Source organism: Trachurus trachurus (assembly GCF_905171665.1).
Source record: "Trachurus trachurus genome assembly, chromosome: 19".
NCBI lineage: Eukaryota > Metazoa > Chordata > Actinopteri > Carangiformes > Carangidae > Trachurus > Trachurus trachurus.
In genome coordinates, this window is record NC_139913.1 from 18,940,763 (window position 1) to 18,966,645 (window position 25,883).

The window sequence follows — 25,883 nt, forward strand, 5'->3', positions numbered from 1 at the left end:
TGTTCTCAAACCTGTTCTGTGGAATGAATCTAACCATGTGAACCAGCTTTATAAGCTAACAACAAGGTGGATTTCATTCCTGACGACTGATGGCTATGGTAAAAAAAAACTAAAAAAAACATGTGAGGATTCGAACTGTTCCAATCTAAAGGATTCATTAGCCTCCCTCCGGCCTCTCAGGAGACACTCTGAGACTTCAGATAAAACCTGCACTAACAGGAGCATCAGTCATGCTCTGCAAAAATCTCCCCTGATAGTAAGAACAGCAGCCGCTCTCTCTGTGAACTAGTAAAATTTGCTGATTTCAAAAAAAAAAAAAAAAAGGAATCTGCCAGTGGGGTCAGCATAAATCACTTCTGAAGTTTTCTTCAAATTAGCATAAAAATCAAGGCTCTCCTAAACACTATTAATCCTCAAAAAAAAAAAAGGTTTGAGGCTGTTTAGCTCCATATAAACAAAAATACTGCAAGTTAAAGTTAGTGACTGATTAAATCTGTGGTGCAGTGGAGCACAAGTCTCTACAGGTCAAGTAAATATGAATAAATTCATGCATACAAACAAGTCAGTTTAAACACAATAGTTGAGTTGAATCCCCACTTCCTCTGGAGGGTTTTATCAGATTCTCTTATCTCAGTTCATTCCCAAAGTTAGTGACTGTAATAAATCCTTGTTTGGAAATGTCGCCCCAGCTGTTGTAAATGGAATCAAACCTGTCTACTCTGAGTGTTTTTGTCTTGTCCTTGCTGTTAAAAGTCATCTAATTGCAGTGAGCGACGCCCCCGAGCAAAGAGATTGCTCCTGTTATTCTTCCATCATAGCCCACGATCCACCAGGTGGCACTGTTGGTCCAGTGTCTGCACATGTTACTGTACTTTACACACACACATTCCCTCTCTGCCCCTTTAAAGGATTTTTCCTTAGAGGAAAATCAGACTGTGAATTCTTATAAAGTACGTCAGCTATGCAATTTCAGACATTTGAGATTCATGAAACATTTGATGAGCATTTTGTGTTTTTTTTTCTGCTCGGTGCCCTGCAGCAAATCAGAGCTCAGTCCCTTTAGTCGCTCCCAGTGATGGATGTTTGATTCTTGAATTCTCTGTGCACATGTGTGTGTGTGTGTGAGCCCAGTCACCTGTAACTGCAGGGATTGAGCCACTGTCCAGTCTATTAGCTCTTGATAAGAGGAGGTCACGGGGTCACGCAGAGAGCTGGTGATCTAAAAGCGGCCGGGCGGGCAGAGAGAGACGAGTCGTCACGGTGCAGAGTCACACGAGGCCTTAGAAACGTATACAACATCTGACCTCAGTCGGGGGTCAGGCTCTGATTAAGACAAGTCCACTGTTTTTTGATGCCTGTGGCTTTAAAATCACACAGCAACGAGCTTCTTCTCCACACGCTCTGACATCCAGCGATCACATTCAGAGCGATCCATCACGACGGAGGCAGAGGCACAAATTTCTACACCTACTGTCGGCTCAATAGACCGGAAACCAACGCAGCCAAAACACATTTTTGCATTTTGAATGGGAGACGGTGACTTTTTTTTTTTCTCGACTGACAAAAAAGCCTCTCATTCTCACTGGTTTGCTCTCCCCGCCCACTCACCTAAAACCCACAGCAACAAGTACAGCCTGCATTTCTCCAGGGGGTTGCACCAAGTCGTTCAAACGTAGTAAACCAGAGTCCTGGATGAGTTCTTAGAGAGAACTCAGGTTAGAAATTCATGATGCGCTGATTCTCTAAGACGACAAAAAGGCAGAACAATGTTTCTCATCTCACTTTGCTCACGACTTGTAGCTTCAGAGGCCAAATTTAAAGCGGCGCTGCAGCAGGTCTATATGATGTTCACTACTCATCGGGATGAGTAACGCTCACTCGGTGAAAACAGTTATGTAATGTCTTGTGTGGCTCTGGAGGGAGCTTTTGTAAAGTTCACAAAAAAATAACCCTGGTGATGTCATAGTGATGTCATCAGCGATATCTCTTCCTCCGCTTTTTCAATTTCAATACTTCCTCATGGCCAAGGTTGGACATTGACAAATAGTTTTTTTTTAATGCAATATTCAATCAATAGCCTGAAACCAAAATGTCTCAATGTGTAATTTTGAAAACACAAAAAAAGAAAAGAAGAGAGTTTTCATTGCTAGCGGCTGGAATCATCATTTTTATTCTAAAGAATTAGTTGAGTCATTTATTGATTGTCCTTGGCTGTTTGACGACCTGTCTCAGCACTAACTGTAGGTGATTCTAGTGAATGGGAGATTAATGATCTCTGGATAACACACTGAGAAGAAAATCAAACTTTGAGGACTTTGCCCTCACAATTTCATTCCATTCATAATGTAAAAAAAAAAATATATATATATATATCTATATATATATTTAAAGATCCCCTCCAGACATGTTTAAAGATATTTACCAATACTCTGATGCAGTTATTCCACAAAATTACATGATGGAAAATTCTTACATCTACTCCACCTCCCTTCATGGAAATATCCAGGGTGCGTGATGTCTCCTGCTTCACTGATCAGTCCATTATCAGTGCGTGTGCATGTTGGTTCACATCTAAAACTCAGTGATCACAGGGAAACTCAACTTCCAGCAAATGAACGTGAAAACGATAATGCATCATTGGAAAAGTGAAAAGCGAAGGCCAAATGCAAATTCAGCGATATGATATCCTTTCCTCTGCTTTGGTTCAAGGAAGACGAAAAAGATATCGTAAACTTCGATCTGAGGGTGAGAGGGTTGAAAGAAGAGGTCAGATAGGAGACACTGAGGGTCTTGTGAAAAACACTTTCTGCAGCATTATGGGAAATTGAGCATCTTGGTTTCTTCTTTTTTTGGAGTTTAAACAACTCCTGACTTCACTTCAGCTCAGCTTCTGTTCTTCTTTACCCTCACACACTTTGTTTAAAGGGATAGTTCAACATTTTGGCAAATTGGCCCATTGCCATAATTCCTATAGTTTAAGAAGTAGGTTCATTACCTTTAATTGTCAGTGCAATTAGAACGGCGGAGCAGAGCCGCAAGCTGCTCAGAGCTACGCTACGCAGGCTAATGGGATTTATTGGTTTCCCTCATCAAACTCATCAAATACACAATCCAACAACCAAAACACTCTGGTGGACAAGTTGTGACCTGCACATTCACCACCACGCTATGAGATAATAACAGAGCGTTACGAGGCATCTTGGTTTCTTCTTTTTTTGGAGTTTGATGAATATTAACGAGTGAAAATCAACATATTTCAACCCCTGCTGCTTCAATTTCGACAATTTTGTTGGAATTAGTCTCTTTATGGGTGAATAATACTAAATCACTTGAGCCCGTTGATTAATCCAGCAATCTGAAGTGAGTAATGACACGTTGTATGAATTGAAAAATGAGCAGTATATCATTAAAGCATATGTAGTGCTGAAGAATTTAAAAAAAACAACAACAAAAAAAAAACAGCTGATGACAGGGTGTGCTCCTTTCTTGATTAGGCCTTTGCAAAACACACACATACACACAAATGAATCCAAATCAGTCTGGATGTGAAGCTGTGTGTAGCAGCACAAGCTCTCCCACGCTGATCTCCGTCCACATGTGACAGCGTCTGAGGCTGCGCAGTCATTGATTGGAGAGTATGGAGTCTATAATTCACAAGGCACCTCGATTACATGGCCTTGCTCTCTGCTAATGCCTCTATTATTGGAACAATTGAGCAAGAGCAAGGCAGGTTTCCGGTGGACACACACACAGACGCACACACTTTACACATGCACTCATGCACAGTATATACAGTTTTTTTTTTTTTTTTTTACACTTTTCCCAGCAGAGGTGCATATATACATTCTCCACTCTCACACTTGTGCTGTAATTTGTCCGTGTCCCCTCTTTGAGGACAGAGGGGCGTCTGGCTCCACTGAAGTCCCTAATGGCTCGTCTGTGGCACCCGCTGTGAACGCGTGGTCGGACTAAAGGTCACATTTATTTCTGGCCTGCTGATGTGGAGAATGGAGCAGTGGAGATAATAGACTTTACTCTTTTTCTGCTCCCGTGTTGTGCTCTTCATCACTCTCCTCCTCCTCCTCCCCCCCCCCAGTCAGGCACTTACCTCGGGGCTGGAGGAGACCTACTTGTGTCTGGGGCTACATTGACACCCTACATTAGTTATGAGAATGGAGATGTGGTCTGTGTGTGTGTGCGAATCGAGGAATTCAAAGTGCAGAGTAGATTAACTCCTTGTCTCGTGCTTGTTATTTTGGGAAATTTGTGGTCTTCTTGGGTGTGCACCCCCACAACCAGAACTAAGAAGATGAGTCACTGTATCAGCATCTGTCCTGAACATCAGAGTGGAGCTCAACATCAGTCAGCAGCTGGAGCAGTTCTACTCAATGATCCCAAATTAGGAATAAGAGTTTTAGACTAAAGTTTCTGCTATCGATATCGTGAATTATCCATACTGTGTGTTGCTGCTGTGCCCATTAACAATTGTTAAATTGTTGAAATCAGTATTTCAATACTTCCTCATGGCCAAGGTTGGACATTGACAAATAGTTTTTTTTAATGCAATATTCAATCAATAGCCTGAAACCAAAATGTCTCAATGTGTAATTTTGAAAACACAAAAAAAAGAAAAGAAGAGAGTTTTCATTGCTTGCGGCTGGAATCATCATTTTTATTCTAAAGAATTAGTTGAGTCATTTATTGATTGTCCTTGGCTGTTTGACGACCTGTCTCAGCACTAACTGTAGGTGATTCTAGTGAATGGGAGATTAATGATCTCTGGATAACACACTGAGAAGAAAATCAAACTTTGAGGACTTCGCCCTCACAATTTCATTCCATTCATGATGTAAAAAAAATAAATATATATATACGTATATATATATTTAAAGATCCCCTCCAGACATGTTTAAAGATATTTACCAATACTCTGATGCAGTTATTCCACAAAATTACATGATGGAAAATTCTTACATCTACTCCACCTCCCTTCATGGAAATATCCAGAAACATTTGTAACACCAGGGTGCGTGATGTCTCCTGCTTCACTGATCCATTATCAGTGCATGTGCATGTTGGTTCACGTCTAAAACTCAGTGATCACAGAGAAACTCAACTTCCAGCAAATGAACGTGAAAACGATAATGCATCATTGGAAAAGTGAAATGCGAAGGCCAAACATCCAAGTGAAGTAACTTTAAGCCATGCACATTTCAAAGTGTAGGAGGACATATTATGTAAATATCACTTTTTGAAGGCTCTTTAACGTATATTTGGGTGTTTGTCTTGCCTTCCGGCCCCCAAAATGTGAGAATTAACAAAAAAAATCTGTAATGTGCTGGCTACCGAGGTTGAAATCCACGTGGTTTTATGAGCTGTTCCCTCAGTTGTCTTCCAGTGATCTAACTAGGTTTCAAATTTGAATAACCGGTAGGTAGGTGACCTGGGACCGGTAGAAGGGGCGGGGCGAGCAGTGGTTCATTTGCATTTAAAGGGACAGGCACTGAAACCAGCCGTTCTGAACAGGGCTGTTTTGAGAGGATGAAAAGAGCTGTGATGTTTGATCCTTGGGGGATTTTGACCAAAGCATGTCACAGACATGTCTTTAAGACACCTGGGAACTATTTTAATTTGTGGAAAGGGGGCATAATATGTCTCCTTTAATGAAATAAAGACAAAAGCAGGTTCTTCTGTCTTTGAAATGCACATATTTTATTCATATACAAAGAAAAAAATGTGTTGAACCCCTTGGTTCAACCTGGTTTCCATGAATTGGTTATAAAGTCAAACCTGATCATCAAATCACAAGTATAGACAAACCTAATGTGCACAAGGAAACACAAACAGTTACTATGGAAACAACCTTCAGGTCAGACCTGCACAGAGTTAAGGTATTTTGAACCGTTCTTCCCACAGAGCTGCTTCAGTGTCACAGCCTCTCCGTTTCATTAAGGTAGATTTTCTGATTTCATTTAAGTCCATGTGGTGGCCTATCAGTCAATAGTATTTTTTTTTTTTTTAGAGGATCACCTTCCTCTGTGGTGTCCTGCCATGGACGCACTCCTCCGCCATGATTTGCATATGACAGACTTGTGATTAGTGATGTTAACCAGCTCCAGTGATTCCTTTTAGAGACACTTTGTGGACTGATGAATATTTAGACTCCCTGAGATGACTTTGTAATCCCTCCCAGCTTTATGCTAATCAACAACTCTTGATTATAAGTGTCTGGGATCTATTTTTTGCAAAGCGTGGTTCACATCAGCAGACACGTCTTGTGAATAGCAAACTCAAAATAAGTCAGAGTGTCTCTAACTCACACCTCTGATCTTCTCTCCCTGACTGGACTTTAACAACTCCTGACTTCACTTCAGCTCAGCTTCTGTTCTTCTTTACCCTCACACGCTTTGTTTAAAGGGATAGTTCAACATTTTGGCAAATTGGCCCATTGCCATATAGTCTATATATAGTCTTAGGAGTAGGTTCATTACCTTTAATTGTCGGTGCAAGCTATTTTTAGAATGGCGGAGCAGAGCCGCGAGCTGCTCAGAGCTACGCTATGGAGGCTAATGGGATTTCTTGGTTTCCCTCATCAAACTCATCAAATACACAATCCAACAACCAAAATGCTCTCGTGGACAAGTTGTGACCTGCACATTCACCACGCTAAGAGATAATAACGGAACGTTACGAGAAATAGTTGTAAAACTATAGGGATTATGGCAATGGGCCAATTTGTTGAACTATCCCTTTAACCTGCACAAAGAGTGTTTGATTGACCTTTTCAATACAATTGCAACTTGATAAGTGTTTGACCATTTGACAAGAGTATACATTAACGCATATTCTATAGGGATCATTTGCTTTTTCTTACCACTCTAGTGTCATGCGAATGTTATCCACCTCTACATTTATCTCACATTACTTTCTTTCTTCAGTGTTTTATAGGCGCTAGCATAAAAGTATGATTTAGCAATAAAGACCCTGCTCTCTGTTAGTCTGATATATAACTTCTGTCTGTGGGAAAAAAAAAGTAAAACCTAATTTTATCAAAGCAGTTCATCTCAGGGATGGAGGAAAAGTGCAGCATTAATCCAGCGAATGGGGAGTGAAAGTGGGATTTTGTTATTTCTACATTTTCAAAAACTGAAGGTTATTAGTTTATGCATATTGCTGTGTGTAGTGTTTGTGTGTGTGCTTTATGAGATGTGAGGGCGGATTTAGTGCAGATGTCTCAACTCTGGTCTCTCTCTCTCTCTCCCTCTCCTCTGCAGTGGAGCTGCGTCAGGCCATCGTAGCCATGATGAACAGAAAGGACGAGCTGGAGGAACAAAACACGTACGTCGGGATCTATCCTTCCTTATCTGCTGCTCCCAAATCCCCCAACACACACAAACACACAAACACACACATACATACACTACACACATAGATATCGAATGACCTTTCTTTAAGAATGGTGTCAGCTTGTTTTCTTCTCATCCTGAGACGAGAGGCAGTTCGGTGCTGAATTTGAGGCGGGAGACAGTTATGATTATTATTTTTTTGTGTGTGCGTGTGTTTTGGTTTTTCACACAAAAGCCACCAGAGGCTGTGATTTACACTCGTTTAACAGCTGCTGGAATTGATCGTGGAGCAAACTGCAAAGCATAGCTCAATAATCTGCTGTTAGAATGGCCAGAAAACTCAGTATTTACGCGTACACATCTTTGTGATCAATCATAATTAATGCGAGTCTTCTGCCAAGCAGCGTCGAGATTTTTATGTTCCACTGTGATTTGCAGTCGCGGCATTAAATCAACAGCGATGCAGTCACAGATGTGTGTTCAATGTTTTATACCAGAGCCGAACGAGAGTCAGCTACTCGGTTATTATAGCAATTAAGGAAGCTTAATAATGTTTATCCAATCTACTGTTTATGATCCAAACATCACCACAATGTCAACATTTAGTGCAGCAGAGCAGATATATGCATCACCTGAATGTAACTTTAGTTGCAGAAAGCAGTCATGTACGTTGTGTGTGTGTGTGTGTGTGTGTGTCCGTCAGGTCTCTGCGCTGTCTGCTGGACGGGGAGATGGAGCACTCAGCGGGCCTGAGGCAGGACACGGATCAGCTGAAGAAGAAGCTGGCAGAGCTGGAGGAGAGACACACAGCCAAGGTCCAGGCTCTGGCCAGGTGAGAGGCAGCTGGACACGCACGTGATCATTTCTTCATGCAGTCTGGTCAATATTTTTAGCCCAGTTCAGGGCCGCAGGGTTTGATAAGCCGTTATCATGCTAGACTGACGCTATCCGGCTTCTGAGGTTTTCACCATTCGCTGCTGTTTCGGTAACCCTTTCATTCACAGGCAGTTAATTACGTGATCATTTCAAGAAATAGCCAAGAAATAACAATTGATTGCATCAAAATGTCCAGAAATAACGGTTAATTTCATAGTTATGTTGAGAAATATAGCCAAGAAATAACAATTGATTGCATAGAAATAGGACAGAAATAACGGTCAATTGCAACTAAGGACTTGGTGGAGAAAAATCTGGCCTTTCCCAAAAAATTCAAAGCATGAAAAGCATATGTAACTTTTTGCCTTTATGAAAAACACGACATTACATTATTTTTTCTAGGCTATTTCTTGACATCATCACGTAATTAACAGCTTGTAAATTAAAGGGTTACCTTCTGTTCTTTGTCTTATATTTAAGTAAACTAAATAACTGTGGGTGTTGGACTGCAAGTCAGATAAAAAATGTTTTTTTTGTTGATTTAAGTTTTTATTTAATTTCTAATGTCAAACATCATACAAAGACATCCAACTTCAACACAAACAAATCCACCATATTAAAACAAAAATACACATAATAACAACAAAATGTGCATATACATTTAAATAAACATACATATACAAATCCCAGCCCACAAACAGCGCAGCACATCTCCCAGCACTAAACCCTTTGTACACAAAAAGATTATATGATAATACATGAGTTGGATAAAAAAGGATTTTGAAATGCCACCATAACTGATATTTTCACTATTATAGACCAAATAGTCAATTAAGTAGTTGAAATAATTAGCGGCTGAGTCAATAAGGAGGAGAAAAGGTTCATTTTTGAAAAAACATATCAAAGGGAACACAGGGCTTCATAATCCACAGGTCTTTCACAGAAAACGGAGCAGACCCACTTATGACTGAAAGTGTTGCCAATATATATTTCCCTTCAGAGGTTTAAACTCCAGACAAATCACCCTCTGTCTGTGTTTTCATAGCTAAAACATGACGTTTCACGATGTAGCCATTACTGTCAATCTACGACCAAGAAATTACAACATTGACAGTTTCCTGGCACATCTCTCGGCAAACAATAATATAAATGTCACTGAAAAGAAATGTGACACATCAGAGAGATGAGAAGAAAGGAGGTGGCACACCTGATGTCCAGTAGGTCCAGGCTGAAGGACAAGATGCTGCAGATGTCGTTTCCTCAATCTTCATCTGAAAAGTAACAGGACGATGCAGGTGGGAGGAAAATATTCCAGAGTGCAGGAAAAACTTTTTTTTTTTTAAAGCCAGAAATGTAATCGCCTGACACTGTAATGACTGGGTCACCGGCACTCACCATTAACCTGTAACCTGTAGATAATGGCTGCTTCCTGCTTTAATTCTACGGCCACCTGGCCCATCTCTGTCGACCTTTCCCCCTGTTCCACCCCGTTACAATAGGAAACCTAATCACATTAAAGGGATAGTTTACACAAAATTGAAATTTCACTCATTATCTACTCACCCTCATGTCGACTAAGGGCTGGGAGAAGTTTCAGAGTTATCCGTGGCTTCTCTGAGTTACAGGGGGTCTCGGCGTAGCAGTGCATGTCCATATGACGGTTGCAAATGGATACCAACTGTCTTCGTAACACACCAAAAAACATCCAAATACCTCCATGCTGCTTGTATGTAATGTCCGTCTTGTATTGAAGCCCCGAAATGCGAAATTGTCCCGAAAAAAATTAAATAAGTCTATTTTTCAAGCTTGTTTGTAGCGGAAGCTCCTCTTCCTGCTTCGTCACATTTGGACGAACCAGGGTCTGTCCTCTTCCCAGTTCGTCCAAATGTGACGAAGCAGGAAGAGGAGCTTCGAGAAGCTTCCGCTACAAAACAAGCTTGAAAAATAGACTTATTTAATTTTTTTCGGGACAATTTTGCATTTCGGGGGTTCAATACAAGACGGACATTACAGACGAGCAGCATGGAGGTATTTGGATGTTTTTTGGTGTGTCTTTTTGTTACGAAGACAGTTGGTATCCATTTGCAACCGTTATATGGACATGCACTGCTACGCCGAGACCCCCTGTAACTCAGAGAAGCCACGGAGGACTCTGAAACTTCTCCCAGCCCTTAGTCGACATGAGGGTGAGTAGATAATGAGTGAAATTTCAATTTTGGGTGAACTATCCCTTTAATGACGGTCATCGTTAACAACAACTTCAAACTAGTCAAAGAAGAAGAGTCGGTTGTGAACTTTCGTTTATCGCCCTCGCTAAATCCCGTGTACACGTTTAAAAAAAGAGCTTGTAAGTCAGCGCAGCATCAATAACAGCTTCATGTGTGTGATTAAAGCTGCTCGTTGCTCTGGGCTGTGCCTTGTACCTACAGCAGCAGCATCACTGTGACACATAATCACAGTAATTAACCACTGTACGCCGACAGGAAGTGGAACTGTAACTATTGGATGAACGTCAGAGCAACTTGGAAAACTTTTTTTTTTTAAACATTTCCCGCCGTAAGATGAAGCGTACGCACACTTTTCGTCCCAGTGAGCGGCCACCTACAGTTTCCCTTCAGGTGATTTGCGTCACCTCGGCATCTACAATCGATTGCCCGGACGCCAGAAGTCTTCAGTTGAGCCCCGAGCCCTTTAAATAGAGGATTAGTCATCCCTCAGCAGTCTAAACAGGAAGCCCCATCACATACTGTAGTAGCCTCCTACAGCAAGTGGAGCCACCAGCGAGGATTGATTGAGTTACTCAGAGTTAAGTGTGTGGGGAACTGCTGAAGCTGCTGGGTTGGTAGTCATGACAGTGCAGGGGCTGATGGGGCTTTTTAATATGTGATGATTTTCATGTTCACATCATGGAGCACTTTAATGGAGTGGGCATGACAAGAGAGAGGTAGAGAGGAAGAGGGTACTAGGAAACTAAGTGATGGCCTCACTTTCCTCTGCAGGTGACTGTGACGTACAGTACAGTGCGCTTTTCCGTTTTCAACACACACACACACACACACAACGCGTAGACGCACAAAGCCGGTTCTATAGTCTGACGCTAAATCTCAAGTGCTGCTTTTCCTCCTCAGCCAAATCTGCCTCGATCAATCGCGGCTATAAATACCACTGGAGGAGCAGCTAGTAGCCACTGAATGAGGGTTGAAAGCTGTCAGCATCATTCAGGGAAAGAAGCTACTGGCAACAGTTGCTATGTATCCCACAATTCTTTGTGATTATCTCACACTAGGAGGAAGCTGGGAGCCAGAAAGCCTGACACTCAGCGCCATTATCTTAGCAGTTGGAAGGACTGTTGGCTCTCTCATTGACCAACAACTAACTGGGCTCCTCTGCTGGTTTAATCTGCACTAACGGCTCCAGATGGATGATGCTGCCAGTCAGCTGTGTGTTTTACTTCCTCTCCTAGTTATTACAACTCATATAGCGGCAGCCAGACCCACAAAAGTGGCAATTGTTTGTGTGCGTGCGTGTGTGTGTGTGTCTTGAGCCTGTCTATGGGGGTGGCAGAGGATGAGCGAGTCGCCATAGATAGATTTTCGGCTGACGTCGACTCCAGCAGAGGGGAGTGGGCTTACTCACACATCCATCCAAATATAACATGAAAATGTAAGACCCTTACTCGCACACATTGACACGTAGCCCACAGCCCACGTCCTCGCTCCCGGCTTCTTCCCGGACTGTCGAAAATCCAGGCGCACATGCAGCAATCCTCTTGTCTGGTTACGCATATACAGTTAGACCCAGTGGCAACTGAGTGGGTTTAGTTAGGCAGCAACAGCAGTCGCACTGTAAAACCTCCTCACATGAAGGTTATGATGCTCAGTGTTTGTGTTGTTTCAGGTCAGTTTTTGGAGGATTCAATTTGTGGTGCTGCATTATGTCTATGTTATTCCCCCTTCACTCATAGACTGTGTGTAATAGCTAATTGTTAAGTATAATAATAATGAGGGGTGGGAATCATCAGAGGCCCTGCGATACGATATTATCACGATACTTGTGTCTCGGTACAATATTAATGGAAATTAAAAATATTGCAATGTGATATATATAGTAGTTTTTCCACTGTAAATAATGTCATCAAATGAAAACTTTGTTAACATAAACAAGATAAAGAAAGATAAACTTCTTAGTCTGTTCAGATCGATACTTGGCGTCCGTATGTAGTTTCAATATTGCCATGCAAAATATCGCAATACTGTGCTGTATTGAATTTTTCCCCCACCCCTAAATTAATCTAATCTAATCTAATCTATTAATCACTAAGTGTTAAATCGGGAGCTAAACTTTGACTTCCCAAATTATTGTTTTAGGAACACCTTAACACCAGGTAGCTGCAATATTTTTGTGTTGAAATACATTTTTCTGATGAATTTTGAAGTGAACACACTTTGTTTAATGATAAATTGGAACTTTGATTGATAGGAAATCAGTGTGAACAAAGTCACATGGTTGTGGTCGATACAAATACATGTGACACATGAGACTTTGATGCCAATAGTCTCTGTTTCACTGACAACAGTTGGTGGTGATAGAAGGAGCACTGTGTTATCTAGGTCAGTGGTTTCTCACAGTGGGCCCCCAGGGGTCCTTGCGGGAGTTCCTGGGGGTTCCCGGACAAAATGGATTATCATCATAATTCCATCCATAACACAATGTACAAAGTAGGTAAGCATGTGAGTAACACAATGAGAAATTATATGGCTATTTTGTTTGTAAACGGCTTGTGTAATGAAGTCTCTAAAAGAAAAACTCTTAGCAGATCGAGGTCTGTGGTTTAATTTGCGTCCTTGATGTGAAAATGTTTGCCAACCACTGATCTAATTAATATGAACATAAACACCACTGGATTTACAAATCTGTTTTGCAACACTGGGTGTTAATGTCACTTCATTTCCCTGAAAAACTCCACAGGACGGCTTCAATTAGCAGTGTGATAGTCAGAAATATCGCAATTAAATTGAACAATTTCCTTTTTTAAGTTTGTTTCAATATGATGAGCAAACCCACGCACGATATCTGGCCTCACATCTTCACTGTCGCCGTTAATGATAACAGAAATAGAGCCATTAAAACAGTGTTGCTTTAAATATAGATGTCTAAAGTAGTCTTGCTCTGAATGTCTAACCCTCAAACTTAGTCTCTCAAGGGCCGCAGATGAGACACACACACACACACACACAGCAAACTTTCCCCACAACCATTTCTTGTCCCCCTTTTTAGACGTCACTTGGCAGAGCAGAAAGCAGGCCCCTCGCAGTAGGGAGATGGGAAGGCAGCCAGTCGAGTGGGCTCGGGCCAGGAAGTGGTACCTCGTCACAGGGAGAGGGGGTGGTTGGACAGGCGGACACATACTCACACTCGCAACGCACGCACACACACACACACACACACACACACAAAAGAAATGAGAGCAGATGCCTTTTTCTTAGCTGGCAGCGCTGCAGTCTTTTCTCCAGGCAGCCAGTCTGGTGTGGCTGATCTAAGAAGTGGCAGCGAGAGTGACTGTGAAGTTTGCCTAGTTTACTTGTTGGGAGTGTTTAGGCTCGCTGTTTTCCTGTCTGTGGGAAGTCAGTTATGTCACTCTGCCCAGGGGGGGCCTTTTCCCTTCAATGCTGAGGTTTTAACAATCCAGCCCCGCACCCTAGCCTGGCCTTGTTGTGCTTGAGAGTGGATATATATACTATACTGTACATATGTGAGTGTGTATGAGTTTATACAGCTCTGGGCCTTTTGGAAGTGTGACACAAGAGTGTCTGCTTATAATGTATTTTCTGAGAGACTGAGCGGTAAATTGCACTCAGGAGTTTTGCCCAGCGACGGAGCCGTCTGTCTCCGAGGGCGTCTTTGTACTTCTCATTTACTACTTCCAAACAAAACCAGATCGTACCTGAAGAACAGACAATTTAGCTGTGTTTATTGCACATTAAGTCGTCTGCAAAGCATGGTGATGATAAAAGAACGGGTGAGGGGAGGATACAAGAGAGAGAAAGAGAAACATGAAAATCACCCCAGGGCTTCAACTCAACTTAAGAAATTACTGTGTGTAGTTTAAGATTTCCTCTGGAGATACTTTTTTTTTTTGTTCTTTTTCCAGAGAAGATAAGACGCATCCTCCCTCCTCTCTCTCTAATAGTCTGTCACAGTATTTGCTTTATACAAAGCACACTCGAACTTTACTGTCATTACTGACTTCCCCTCTTTCACACAAAATATTTACCATTTCTTTATCTCTGTAACACACAGTTTGGTGCACTTTTTCCATCTTCATTTGCAAACACAACAGTATGAATTAGTCGCACTCAGATCACACAGTCGTTCTCTGTCTCACTTATTCTTCCTTTGTTCATAGAAGCAGCCACCGACTCGTTTATGAATCTTCTTATGCGCAATCGCTGTTTGTCTTTCTCGCTGGCCTCTCACATGGAAGAAGAAGATGAGATGACTTCAACAGTTTTATTAATCAACACAGCTAATAGGCTTATCCTCTGAGCACACATTCAGTCTCCCAATATTTCTGGGTCACACTCCCGTCCTTAATGAGAGAGCAGTTTGTGGCTGGTCCCACGTCAGCTGGACAGAGGATGCAGTCGTTCCAACGGAGAGATGCCGAAAAGCACTTTGCTTCCGACACACTCATTTAAAACTTTACAGTCCCCGGAGGCAGAGGAGGCACTTAGAGCTTCAGATGAGTTTCAAACACTCCACATTTGCAGTGATCCAACATTCACTCCAAGCGAAGCATCAAACAACTTAATGGATCGCTCTCAATTGGAAAGCATCGACAACAGAGACAAAGCTGCAGTTTCTTAGTACAATTTGTGGGGTTGAGAAAATGTGCCGTGTTGTAGCCTCCTGGGTGGTTTGTAGTTTAGCTTTGTGTAGTATCAGTGGCTCACCTGAATAATGTGGGTTCACTAAACTGAATTTGTAATGACAGACCTCCCAGAGCCCACTAATCTAGAATAACAACCTTACTTAGTATTTAAGCCGACACAATACATGGAAGTCTGCAACATAGTTCACTCACTAGTATCCAGGTCTAGAAAGCAGGGCATATAATAGGCAATATAAAAGCAGTATTTCTTCCCAAATTTTTTTTATTTATTTTTCCTGGGTAACACGATTTTTTATCCATTCTAGTAGATCCCCGACTTTATCATCATACAGATTTTCATGATCCCCAGAGGATGAATGAACCCCTCATGACTTTGGTGATATAGTGAGACCAGAATGTCAAAAACTTCCACTTTGTCCTGTGAAATATCTCAACGTCTACCAGATGAATTTGAAGAAAATTTAGGACATAAACAGTCATGGTTCCCAGAGGATGTATAACAATTTGGTTTGGTGAAGGGCTGCCTCAAAGAGCTGCCACAGTTTACATCTTCAGACTTCTAAAGCTGTTGAAATGACAAAAAAGAGATGGAAGAGAAGATGACTGACTGAACTGTCAAAGCAAGGGCAAGGGCTCACAAGAATGAAGGCCTCATTTGTTAGGTTTGTTTGCAAGTTAGGGACACAGGCGGTTTATCATTTAGTCGACTGACACAAAATGGCATCAGCAATTTTAATAATTAGATTTTCAGTCATTTAAAACAACATTTTTAAAGCAAAAAAAATCATGGTGGTTTGCTTGTCTTTTTGTCTTTTAATGTGTTTAATTTTTCTTGGTCTGTTGCCTTGATCTCTGTGAAATTTCATTGGGCATTTTCACTACTTCCTGACATTTTATTAATTAAAACAATGATTTGATCAATAAAAAAGAAAAAAAAATAACAAAACGAAACAAAAAAAGTACATAATTGCAGATGATCCAAGTGCCTTTAGCTGCAGCCCTATAGGGAAGCATCAAATTAAGAGGGTGAAATGTCATGCATCAAGAGTAACAGCAAATTTCTTTGGGCCTTGATGAGATGAGATGAATCCTGCTCTGTGAGTGGAAACATAAACTAAGAAGATTGATTGTTGAGGAGATGTTGAGGCAGGTTATTGAGAGGTTTCCCGTCAGTGCTGAGCAGGTTCATTGCACGAGAGGGAAATTCTGCTTTTGATTTAACATATGTTGGCTAAAGCTGCTGTATGACCTGAGGGAAGCAGCTTCAATTCAGTCAGGACACAGAGGATGTATTACACGCCTCAGAGTTGTGTTTTATCAGTCTGCACTGAAATTGGATTGGAAAATATACTGTGCAGCTCAGCCTGTTGTAAGAGTGGTGTTCGCTCAAAACCTTCAGGGCACTTATTTACATGGTTCCTGTAACGTTACCTGATATCAGTGTATAATTTCCCTTGTGGCCGCTCATGTTGTAATGTAGGTGTACATCTGTGTCAGGATTTTGTTGTTACATCTCTTCTTAAAAATTGATTTATTACTTTGCTGATAGTAAATGTCTGAGTAGCAGTCATACTCTTTTAGCTGTGAGTAAGGCCGAGGTTGACACAGTGGTGTAATTTTATCTGTTTAGACATTCCCTTTGTTTTTTAGTTCAGCCAGTGTTTTCAGATGGTTTTAAGAGAGACCACATCACATTTGCAGAAAACATTTCAGTTGGATAAGGGTGATCAGTGATTCAGCGAAATGTTTTGATTCACGGGTGGACTAACACTTAAGTATTGTTTGTTCAGACAATAATTTATTTACAGAAATGAAAAATTAGCTGTGATTAAATGATTCTCTGAACAAAGGAGGCTGAAAAACAGCCGTGTTCCTGAATAACTCAGTAGCTATTGGCAGCAACTCAACTTGTGGTGAGTTGTTATTATTGAAATGACCGAGGTACGTAATGGATTGTAGGCATCATAAAAACCCAGACTGATGGAGCACATCTACAGGCTGAAATGACTACATCTTATATACCGATATGGGCAAAAAAAACATTGTTTATGGAGAAGCATTAGCATGGATTTGCAAATGGATTCCTGGACATCTCAATGAATGATCTATTCTTGGCTGGTTTGTGGCTGAGAAAAAAAACATCAGAGAATGAACAAGATATTGAACCTTAAAGGAGACATATTATGCCCCCTTTCCACAAATTAAAATAGTTCCCAGGTGTCTTAAAAACATATCTGTGACATGCTTTGGTCAAAATACCCACAGCTCTTTTCATACTTTCAAAACAGCCCTGTTCAGAACGGCTGGTTTCAGTGCCTGTCCCTTTAAATGCAAATGAACCACTGCTTGCCCTGCCCCACCCCTTCTACCGGTCCCAGGTAGGTGATATTATGCAAATTCGAAACCTAGTAGTTACATCACTGGAATAGAACTGAGGGAACAGCTTGTAAAACCACTTGGATTTCAACCTAGGGAGCCTGAAATTCTCACATTTTGGGGGCCGGAAGGCAAGACAAACACCCAAATATATGTTAAAGAGTCTTCAAAAAGTGATAATTCCAGACTCAGCCATGAGAAGATGAGGCTGCAGTCAGCACAGTCACCAACAATGGTCTGTTGAAGAATGAAAAAAATGGCGGCCGGTCTGATGAATCTGGATTTCTGCTTAGGTGTGCAGGTGACAGGGTCAGAATTAGATGTCAACCACATGAATCCATTGACCCAACCTGACCCAACAGTCCAGGCAGGTGGTGGTGGTGGTGATTGATTTCCAGGTACACTTTGACCCTTTAATACCAGACATTGTAATCTTTGAATATCACAGCCTTACTGAATAAACAACCCTTTAGGCCTCAATTTACTCATGATCGAATGGCTACTTCCAGCCTGATAATGCATATGGTTAATATTAGCAGAATTTGTAGACCACAAAACCAACACAATGAGCTTCACAGAGCTGGAGGTAATAGCACGGTTGGGTTATAATCAAGGAGCGACCCCCTTTCACAATACTTATATCACAATAATTCTTATGTGCGTCATATGAAAATATTGACTAGTGCATCTTAAATGATGTCTACAAAGATGGTAAACATTTCAAGGTATTGTGAACTGATGACACAGTGGCACCTCTGTTTGTCTGAGGCTGAAAGGAGCAAACAAGAGAAAATAGCTGAAGTGATTAAAGTATTAACTAGAAAGGCACTCAGCAGAGCGTGTACCTCCAACAAGGCCAAACAGTCTGGCAGGTCCAGATTATTATCTGTGTCTCCCCTCCGATGTGTAGAAAGGCATCAATCTCAGTACTGTGAGTGTTGTGACACAAAGATTCATATGTTATTTCCTCAGCAACTAACGAAGGTCTCTTATCTGGATCGGCATTAGTAATACATCCTTCCTTGGACCCCACCCACCACTCAAAGTCGAGTCCAAATTGCTTCAAGACTTTTTTGCTTAATCCTGCTGATAAACAACCAAATATGGATGAAAACATGACCTGCTTGGTGGAGGTAACAAGTAAAAGCTCTACATTTGCGAAAAGAACATTTTAACCTGAGTCTCACGTACTGTACCAAGGCCAGTTGACTCACAGTTTTGTCAATTGCTATAATCTACCTGCTGCTACAATATTCGTTGTCTGTAAAAATGAGGTGGTTTCTGAATATCTATTTCCCCTGAGCTCCTCCACAAACACACACATGCACACACACACACACACACACACTTAAACCAAGTGGTGTGCATTAGCTATAATTTAATCAGGCTGGAACGGCGTCTGGGCCCCGGGTGGTTCTGATAACAACGATGTGGACGGCTCCTCGGAGAGCTCATCGTGTGGATTCAGGAGGTCTCCCGGCAGGCGCCCCTTTTGTTGGTGGAGAATGAGGGCTGATAAGCAGAGCACCAAAAAATCACCTATGGAGAAGGAAAGGTTGGGGGCCGGCGGTGGAGCAAGACAAAGGCTGTTAAATTTAACTGCCAAGGGCATAAAGCCACACTCCAACTCTGATTGATTTCCTCCCCAAAGTCGATGATGTTCAACCGGTTGCGGCTTGTAAGGCGGCTGCCTCGGTCTCTCACTCTTTTTTTTACCTTTATCACCGTATCTTTGTGTCTGAATCCTTAACCACAGTCCAACATGCACCCTCACATATACCAACACCCTGAGACTTACTAATGCGTGATTGTAGCTGAACAAGGCTGTAACTTTGACCCCATTTACACCTTACATCGTCCTCCCTCCTCTACCCAGACTCCTTTTCTGCTGTGGCTGGGTTTTATATAAACACATAGTCTGAGTACTGAAATCCAGTTTGGCTCAGAGGTCTGAGCAAAAGGTGCTTCTTCATGTTAAACTCTTGGATAATCTGCATACATGAAGCTCCTTGTGGACTCCCTTTGAGCCTTATGCAACAGATTAAATCATCCATTTATGTTGGTTTTCCACGTAATTACAGTTTTGAATTTGTTTGTGTGTTGTGCTGTTAGTATTTACTCAGTGTTTCCTTGTCTTTCACTTTTTCTGATATTCATTTATGCAGATGATTCCCCTTTGTTTCTACAGACTAACTGCAGTTGTCTTATATGTCAAAACACTGCAGTAATGAGTCGTCATGTCAAACATTTGCCCTGATGCTAAATTAAATTTTAATGTTCACCCTTCAACATTGCACCTAAAGGCAAACTTTTCATACCAAAATCATGGGTGTTATTAATACACTTTAACAACAGCTTTGACGCTGACATGAAGACTTTCCACAGCGCTTTAGAGCCTGGAGTCACTGCTCTGCTTTAAACTTAAGGAAACCATTTCTTTTTCATGTCAGTTTGAATCTTCATAGACAGCGACAGCCTCTAGCAAACTACTTCTCCCTGGAACTTGCTTTGTAGACGGGTCCATCAGTTTGAAACAGGCCTTTCCCAAACTGCTGGAAGTACACTGTTGTTGAAAATATCACTGCACGCTGTCGCACTGAGAACTCACTTTATGTGAACTGCGGTGCGTAACTGGAAAGAGGAAGAGCCGCCCCAAAAAGAACCCAACAGTGCACATGCACAGGTCTGTCTGCCATATGCTGTAGCTGTACTCACATTGGAGCCAGTATTAGTATTCACATGTTTAAAAATCTTCGCTCGCCCCCGACCATCAGTATCAGATTTGGACAGAAGCTGGAAATATACTGTTCATTTCCAGGCTGCATGTAGGCGAACATGCATAGGGTTTGCTGTGAGACATTTGCATGGCTACATTTATAGTTGCATTTATAACTTCACTGCACAGCTGTTACTTTATTTTTCTCAAATATGGTTATTGAGCTTTTTCCTTTTTTTTTTTTTTTTTTTTTTACATTAAAGCAGAAGTAAGCGATCCGGTCGTTTTGGCAAACTTTCTGTCAGCCTATGGAGTTAGCAGTCCCCGCCTTCGTCCCTACGCCACCACATTCACGCGCATCCCTTGGCTGCACACACACAGAGGACCGCCCCTTTATGCCGTTCTCTCTCCTCATTGGATAAAGGTTGTAGGATACAAGGAAAGTTTTCTCCTCGGCTTACAGCAGAGCTGAGTGACTAACAGACCCGTGTTTCAGACCAAACACTCTATATAGGTGATTGCTGTCGGAAGATTTAACTATTTAAGACTTATATTAACACAAATATTCCGCTTACTTCTGCTTTAACATAACCACAACAACAAAACAACAACAAATCATTCAACAGTGCTCTAGACAGTCCGTATACATACTTCTCACATAGACCTCACAGGTAAAATAAATAAAAAGCCCATAAAATCAATAAAATACACCCTGAATCACATTTTTGTGAGTCTCAAATGACAAGGTTGCAAGTACAGTGTTATGAGCACAACACAAGAAAAGAGCCAAGGGTCCATATAATGTTTTTTGTGACATCTGGAAGAAGTGTGTGGATTTGATTGCCCCTCTCTGTGTATCTTAAAGGGATACTTCAACATTTTTGCAAATTCACCTATTACCATAATCCATATACGTAGTCATAGGAGTAGGTTCATTACCTTTAATTATCGCTGCATGTTGTATTGAGATCCGCGGGGCAGAGACACGAGCTGCTCAGCGAACACAATGGAGGTGAATGGTACAGGTCCCCTGAACCTACCTCCTATGACTATACAGATTATGGCAATAGGCAAATTTACTAAAATATTGAACTATCCCTTTAATATACAGACCCAGACTGCCTGCCACCTCTTTACTCATTGTTTGGATCCACATTGAGAAGATAATCATCAGTTTTTGCGGCTCCTCTATATGCTGTTCGCTTCAATCCATTTACACAGCTGGATTTCATCATCTCTCCTTATTTCCACTTGAAAGTCTGTCCGGTGTAAATATCCAGCGTAAAGTCAGGCCTCTGACCCGTCTCTTACTGGTCTGACTCTGACTTGGCTCTTAGATCATGGGACCAGTCACATCTCTGTAAATACACCTCAGCCTGACCACCTGGATTAGATTTCAGCTTCTTATTTTCATCGCTCCTCAGGTGACAGTTGTGTCACAACAACAAGTTTCACACTGTCTCCCTTCACCACCCTGCTGTCATGAACCAGAGTAAACAACTTCCTATCACTGGTGTGTCGCAGCTCTCGGAGATGTTGGATGTACCCTTTGTCACATTACGCTCGTCGGTAGCATCTTCACTGTGACCAACCCCAGACAGCAGATGATTATTTTGTCTGCTACGAACAACAGTAGAGATAGTTCACATGAAAAGGTCTAAATTGCTTGTCTACAATGTATTGTGGTTGTAACCTTTTGTATTTCTGTTCAACCCTGGTTGTAAACTGTGTGTGTATGTGTGTGTTTGTGCAGGGAGAATGAGGTCCTGAAGGTCCAGTTGAAGAAGTATGTGGGGGCGGTGCAGATGCTGAAGAGAGAGGGGAGCGAGGGCAATGACGGTAAAACACTCACACACACACACACGCTTGCACTCCCGTACACTCTCTCTGCATCATTATGACCTGAAATTAGATTTCATATCTGTGTCCCAGTCCATCTATTCCGCTCGCAAACACAAACGCTTATAGATGTATACACAGAGAAATAAGGTCATCAGTTTCCTCCACATCCCAGATCAGTTCTGGTGCATTTCTCAGGGGCTCGGCTGACTAACCTTCGTCTCTGTGGTATGATGCCCCCCCCCTCTGTCTGTCTCCCTCAGACTTATCCTTTTCTTTTTAGTTTTTCTGGATAGGTTTGATGACTTTGACTTTGCTTTCCTGTTGCCGGGGGGATGCAAGCGGTGCTCTGTTTAAAGACTGGCGAGATAAGCCCCGGCTGTATCAAAGCAAATAAAATGAACATGGCAGATTATGGAGGGCCACATAATGGCTAATTGCATTTTGGGGGATAGAAGGGAGAGCTGTTATCTGTGACGCCCCCCAAGGGTTTATGTGTTTGTGAAGGTTTTTTGTGTATGTTTTTGTGAGACAGAGGTAAAGAGTTTTGTCGAACTTTGTAATATCTAGTTAATGGCACCTTAGTTTTTTATAATGACATTAGAACAAATGGTTACATTTTGCTGCTATGAGATAAGCCCTTTTTATCAAGCACCACAATGGTTATTGCTTTTATAAAAAACAAGCATGGATTTCGGTGATTGCATTGTCATCTATTTATTAAGTGAAACGAAAATTCCAGTTTTTTAAAAGCCCCGGCTGTCATTATTTTCGGCCATCAATTGTAGCCGTTATATAAACATGGCAACTTCAGTGCAGTCCAACAGTGCAGGACAAGCAGGGTATGGAGTCCGAGGAGTGTCATAAAAAAGAATAAGTCTGTCAAAGAGTGAGAAAAAATAAGTGTGAAAATATAACAATAAACAGATAAAAGAATAAGAAAAAGGCTTTCATCATCAGCCATTCATACAACAGCAAGTGTGGAAGGTCAGGTTTGTTGATGGATGTTGGTCTGTGATCAGTGATGCTGTGATGTAGGAGTGAATGAATGAGTCAAATCCTCCCCCAGTACTGAGATCAGGAAACTTCAAACCTGAGTATAAGTGGACAAATTTAAAGCATCACTGTTGGAAAGGTTTTTTTTGTTGGAAAAATCTAAAAACTCAAAACACACTGCTCACATTGTAATGTAATGTGAGTAATGACACTTGGATTATTACGTTCTATAAATGTGACATATTCACTTTCATATTCTGCTCTTACTCCTGTGATGGTGTTATACATGTGTGTTGAATGTGTCTATGAGCTCTCTGGGTTATTTACTAACATTGCTGTAATGGCAATAAAGTCAGCTGGAGGAAAAAAACAGCATCAGCATATAGCTGTATCACTCATTACATTGTTTCATTTTCATCACAAGAACCTTTAAACAACCTCAAGTTGATGGAGAGAGAGTATAACATGTAGTAGCCAACAGGCGTAGACATGAACCGTGGTGCAGCAGTGGGGCCTGAAGCCTGAGTGGGATCCTCCAGGGCGCCTCACGTAAACTCTGTTATAATAGAAAACAAGACGTTGTGATTTAAGCAGCAGTCGGCCTGTGGTCAGAAAACTATTTACCGACCGTCAACAGCCAACGTCAGCTTAGTCAGCAACATATTCCATCCTTGCACGGAGCCGCGGGGCTCGCACAGCCTCCGACTCTGAACAACAACCAGTCAGTCCAACCCTCATTGGTAGGCACGGCTACCGTTCACTCGCTGCTAGCCAAGAGGATGCAGGATTTAAATTAGACACTTTACCAGGAGGCACATTTCTCCTCTTGCCATAGAGGCTCTCCACCTCTGTGCCGAGCGAGGAGGCCGCATCCTGCAGCAGCAGCAGCAGCAAAGCACAGGAAACAGTCACTCCATTTAAAGTCTTGGTAACTTTGACTTCATGAAGTCTCACTGGGATTCACAGTTACTGAAACCTATTTGATGAATAATGCCAAATTTTACTGACTCTCGCTGATGGTTGCACAACCCTGCTGTGATGGAAGTTTTTAACAGACAGTTTGAAGAACAGTCTTACCATCTGCTTTGTTCTGCGGAGCGAATAAGTTTGTCTTTGTTTAAAAGCTGCTCATATTGTTTCCTTTGTGCCCAACATCTCTATGATATTATACATATTGTGGCCAAAACTATAAGGACCTAAGCTGTGTGAAAACTGGAATTCACATGTGTTGTGTAAATGTACTTGGTGCTTCATTTCAAGACACATACATTTTTTAAAAACCTTTATTTTACCAGGATTGTCCCTTGAGATTAAATCTATTTTGCGAGGGAGACCTGGCTAAGAGTTTGCACTGGTACAGCAAACATACAAACATACATACTGGTACATACAAGCACTTAAACATAATACAAACATATCATCATTCAGGAATAGCAGGTGCACTTTTCTGTTAATTTATGTTTTATAAGGGCTTTGAATTTCTTTCAATTGGATCCAAATCATTGATGGGGAAAACCATGAGGGCACCTTGTCGGTGTGTAAAAGTTATTCAGAGCAGGTAAAGCTGATGTCAGGAGGCTTGACAACCCCCTGCCTGTTCTCCAGACACACACACACACCTGTGTAACTCCGACCCACAGTTGCATCATGTCGGTCTCTGGTTCCTCAATTTCTGTGTGCAGCGTCGACCTTGGCCGCCTGGCCCACTGACACTGATGATCGGAGCGAGAAGGTTCCCTCACTCATGAAAATATGCATGTAATCAGGAAATAGCCACCACCCAGCTTAACTCCACGGTCCTGACAAACACGTTGTGGTTTGTTATCAGGCAACTTCTCTTGTGTGTGGTTTTGTTTTGTATGTTGTATGTGTTTTCTTTTTTTTTTTTCTTTTTTTTTATACCTCCGCTCATTATCTCTCTCACCGATGTTGACTTTTCTCTTTTCCATCATTTGTACCTTTTCTCCCTCCCTCCCTTCCCCCTGCTCCCTGTCTCTCCCTCTCCTTCCGTTCCCGCTCCCCTCATCCCGACAGGCGTAGTAATTCCCTCTCCACAGCGGCGTCTAAATGATTTCATCCTCCCTCGCCTCTGTCTTCTCCTGCTAATGATGTGCCTCGTTCCATCATACTTTGATGTTGAATACCAGAGTCTGCTGGTATTACGTGCGAGAGCGTATGTGTGTGTGTGTGTGTGTGTGTGTGTGTGTGTGTGTGTTGGGAGCATAGGAGGAGGAGGAATGATGTGTGAGCAGTTTAGAGGGGAGCAAAAATTGCGGAAAGAAAGAGGAAAAGGAAAAAAAAAAGAAGAAGACGAGGATGAATTGATACACAAGCGGCTCTTTTTCATGTGCTGTCAGCATGCCTCCCCACCATCAGTGCGCTGCCTCTCTGAAACCTCTCCTGTCTAATGACAGCGCCGCAGACGTGATCTCTCAAACGCTCCTCAGGCGCTGTCAGCCCCACTGACACGCCACAAAAGATGCTTCTCCTTTCCCTCTGTTTCAGAGGAGTGATAATTATTGTTTCCTGTGTGATGCCATCTCGCTCTGCTTCTTTGGGGGGGGGGTGAGGGGGGATTTCCCCTCTCTTATACTTATACTTGCATATGAGAGAATAGCATGTTTCCTGTTCCTGTGTGTTTTTCACATGAGCCCCTCTAACACGCGTGGAAAATCTGCATATGTCTGTTTAGCGGAAGGCAGGAAGTAGATGAACGTTACATTACAAAGTGGGCTGAACGCTCCAGATAGGTGCGCGTACGTGTGTGTGTGTGTGTGTGTGTGTGTGTGTGTCATTAAGAGAAGCCATTAGTGGCACCCAGAGGGACTTGTAGTGTAACAGT

General features: G+C 41.9%; 1 protein-coding gene across 1 annotated transcript in view; it reads left to right on the plus strand.

The window, feature by feature from the left end:
* Positions 1 to 25,883, plus strand: part of snx29 (sorting nexin 29) — a 169,009-nt gene that overhangs the window by 13,574 nt on the left and 129,552 nt on the right. Inside the window, exons 12-14 of the mRNA XM_083993820.1 lie at positions 7,275 to 7,338; positions 8,050 to 8,178; positions 21,960 to 22,045. Of these exons, the coding sequence (XP_083849946.1) occupies positions 7,275 to 7,338; positions 8,050 to 8,178; positions 21,960 to 22,045 (279 nt within the window). The remainder of the gene's footprint in view (positions 1 to 7,274; positions 7,339 to 8,049; positions 8,179 to 21,959; positions 22,046 to 25,883) is intronic.